The sequence below is a fragment of the Poromitra crassiceps genome (genome assembly GCF_964638095.1).
Source record: "Poromitra crassiceps genome assembly, chromosome: 3".
Classification (NCBI taxonomy): domain Eukaryota; kingdom Metazoa; phylum Chordata; class Actinopteri; order Beryciformes; family Melamphaidae; genus Poromitra; species Poromitra crassiceps.
The window spans coordinates 8,286,266-8,289,308 of NC_139625.1; the positions used below are offsets into that span (position 1 = coordinate 8,286,266).

Below are 3,043 nucleotides of genomic sequence, written 5' to 3' on the forward strand. Positions count from 1 at the left end.
TTTTTCATTCGTTTTTATTTTTATTAGTTTTGACTTTTTGTTTTCAATTTCAGTTTAGTTTTCATTAGTTTTTAAGGTGGGTTTGATCGTTTAATTTACTTTTTATTTTTTGAAAATTATTAGTTTTAGTTTAGTTTTTATTAGTTTCAGTGTTACTTTTAGTCTTGTTTGCCCCTTTCCTATATTTTTTTGTATTGTAATATGGGGTGTTTGTCAGGGGTGAGAATCAAATGGGTCATAGTTGCTATTATACAATTTTCTGTGAGACTGTGTTGGAAAATAGATGTAATCTCCACTCAAAATACTAGGCTTATTGAAATACTATAAACTGACAAAGAGTAAGACTAAGGACATTTTCTCTTCAATTAATTTTATTTTAGTTAGTTTTGTAAACACACAATACCGTTTCAGTTAGTTATCGTTTTTTTGTAAAGCTTAGTTTTTATTTTTATTTCAGTTTATTTCATGTTTTTTCAATTCTAGTTTTCACTTTTTTCGTTAGTTTTCGTTAACTACAATAACCTTGGTGTGTGCCTCCGTCTCAGTGTCTCTGTCTGTCTGTCTGTCTCTTTTTGTCTTTCTTTTTTGCTGTGATTTTGCACTATTTACCTACTGCACCTTGTCTGTAGCCCACACAGCATATTTCACACATGCGTAATTGTACAATGAAGTGACAGTAAAAATCTTGAATCTTGAATCTCTTTCTCTGGCTGTCTCTCTGTCTCTGTCTCTGTCTCTCTGTCTCTGTGTCTCTCTCTCTGTCTCTGTCACTGTCTCTGTCTCTCTGTCTCTGTGTCTCTGTGTCTCTGTCTCTCTGTCTCTGTCTCTGTCTCTCTGTCTCTGTGTCTCTCTCTCTGTCTCTGTCACTGTCTCTGTCTCTCTGTGTCTCTGTCTCTCTGTCTCTGTCTCTCTGTCTCTCTGTCTCTGTCTCTGTCTCTCTCTGTCTCTCTGTCTCTCTGTCTCTGTCTCTGTCTCTCTGTCTCTGTCTCTGTCTCTGTCTCTCTCTCTGTCTCTGTCTCTCTCTCTGTCTCTCTCTCTGTCTCTGTCTCTCTGTCTCTCTGTCTCTCTGTCTCTCTGTCTCTGTCTCTCTGTCTCTATCTCTCTCTCTGTCTCTGTCTCTCTCTCTCTTTCTCTGTCTCTGTCTCTCTGTATCTCTCTCTGTCTCTCTCTCTTTCTCTGTCTCTGTCTCTCTGTCTCTCTCTCTGTCTCTGTCTCTCTGTCTGTCTCTCTGTCTCTCTCTCTGTCTCTGTCTCTGTCTCTTTCTCTGTCTCTGTCTCTCTGTCTCTCTCTGTCTCTCTCTCTGTCTCTCTGAGGTTCTTTGTGACGTGGAAGTTTCACAACATACTGTAAGACTCGCTCCACTGAATGAGAGTCAGACGTCTGGTCATCTGCTGAACCAGTCTTTCCATGGGGTTTAAAGGGACAGTTCACCCAAAATCAAAAGTGCTATTCATCCATCTCGATCAGGGGTTTTCAAATGGGAGGCAGGCCTCCCCAGGGGGGCTCCAAACAGTTTCATTCAAACCAAACAGTTCAGCTATATTTAGAATCGGGAGAGACCATAGAACATTTCACTCAGAACAAAACTTAAAAAAACAAGATAAAAAAAAATCTTTAAACTTCACAACAACATTTTGTTTTTACGTTTTGGTCTGAGTGAAATGTTATGCGGTCTCTCCTGTTTCTAAATATATCTGAACCGTTTGCTTTGAACAAGTAAAACTCTTTTTACTAAAGCATTTTACGAAATGTCTATGGGAAAATAAATGGCGCATGAAAATCTCTGGTACAGTGCTGAAGCAGGAAGTGACGTTTTACTTTGGCTCTCTCCTCTTCTCTCCTTTCACCCTCTCTCTCCCTTTCCCCCCATTTCCCCCTCTCCAACACACACACACACACACACACACACACACACTCTCTCTCTCTCTCTCTCTCTCTCTCTCTCTCTCTCTCTCTCTCTCTCTCTCCTCTCTCCAGGCACTTTTCTTCCATAAGGAGAATGGAGCAGAGGGGCGAGCAGTGGGCAGCGTTCTCTGTGCAGGTCTTCAGTCTGCGGGAGGAGGTGGGGGGCGAGGAGGCACAGGTAAGAGGGGCAGAGGGCTGCAGGGGGAGGAGGTGTGTGTGTGTGGGGGGGGGGGGGGGGGGGACAGCTAGGGGCAGAGGGCTGCAGGACGGGTTCGAGAGGGCATGAAACATTTGATCATGTGAGTTAATTTGCAGTTCACCTCAGACAAGATAGGACACTGCTTTTCAAGCCTGACATTTACGTAGATTTGCTAAGATGAACAACATTTCTGAAAAACAGAATTCAAAAAAACTGTTAGAACTCAAAATACCAACACGTATAGCCTATAGCCCATTGTACTATACTGTACAGTCAACCTAGAGGCATCATAAAACAGCAAACTAGGGAAATTCCAGACTTGAAAGCAGTGTCCTGTCTTGTCTGAGGTGAAATGCAAACGAACGAGAGTCACATGATCAACTGGACTAACTCTGACTGAAATCAGTTTTAAATAGTGATATTATTTTAAATCCTGATATTATAATAGCTGCAGGTTGCTGAGGCGGTGAAGGTGTGCAGACAGAGAGCAGAGGAGGAGCTAACGTTACTGCTCAGCACAGGACTGGAGGCTCCACACCTCACTGTACAGGATGGTAAGTAGCCTACAATCACCAGAATAAAATGATGGCTTTGTATTTTTCTGCAATCCGCAGATATCTACAATCTCAATGTAAATTTGGAAGCAAAGGGCGCTTCATCTGAAAACCTCACTGACTTTCCGACGTTAAACTCAACCTCCGCCACCTAAATGTCTTTAGTGAGTCCCATTGAGATTACAAGATCTCTTTTAATTTGAAGGAGCTGTGCAGGAAATGGAGTTAAACGTTCCGGGCAACTTGACACTGTCAAGCCTCTCCGGGTCACGGACACCAAAAATCACCACCAAAGAGGGCGCTGTGGGAATGACAGAGCCACCATTCTCCCTATTAGTCCCTGTCAAATGATTAAAATGTTATTAAGGTAAATAAGTTACTTAAT

General features: G+C 42.1%; 1 protein-coding gene across 1 annotated transcript in view; it reads left to right on the forward strand.

The window, feature by feature from the left end:
- Positions 1-1,999: 1,999 nt before the first annotated feature.
- Positions 2,000-3,043, forward strand: part of carm1l (coactivator-associated arginine methyltransferase 1, like) — a gene marked incomplete at its 5' end in the record, with an annotated part of 29,715 nt that continues 28,671 nt past the window's right edge. The window contains 2 exons of the mRNA XM_083634320.1: positions 2,000-2,083; positions 2,553-2,658. Coding sequence (XP_083490446.1) covers positions 2,000-2,083; positions 2,553-2,658 — 190 coding nt within the window. The remainder of the gene's footprint in view (positions 2,084-2,552; positions 2,659-3,043) is intronic.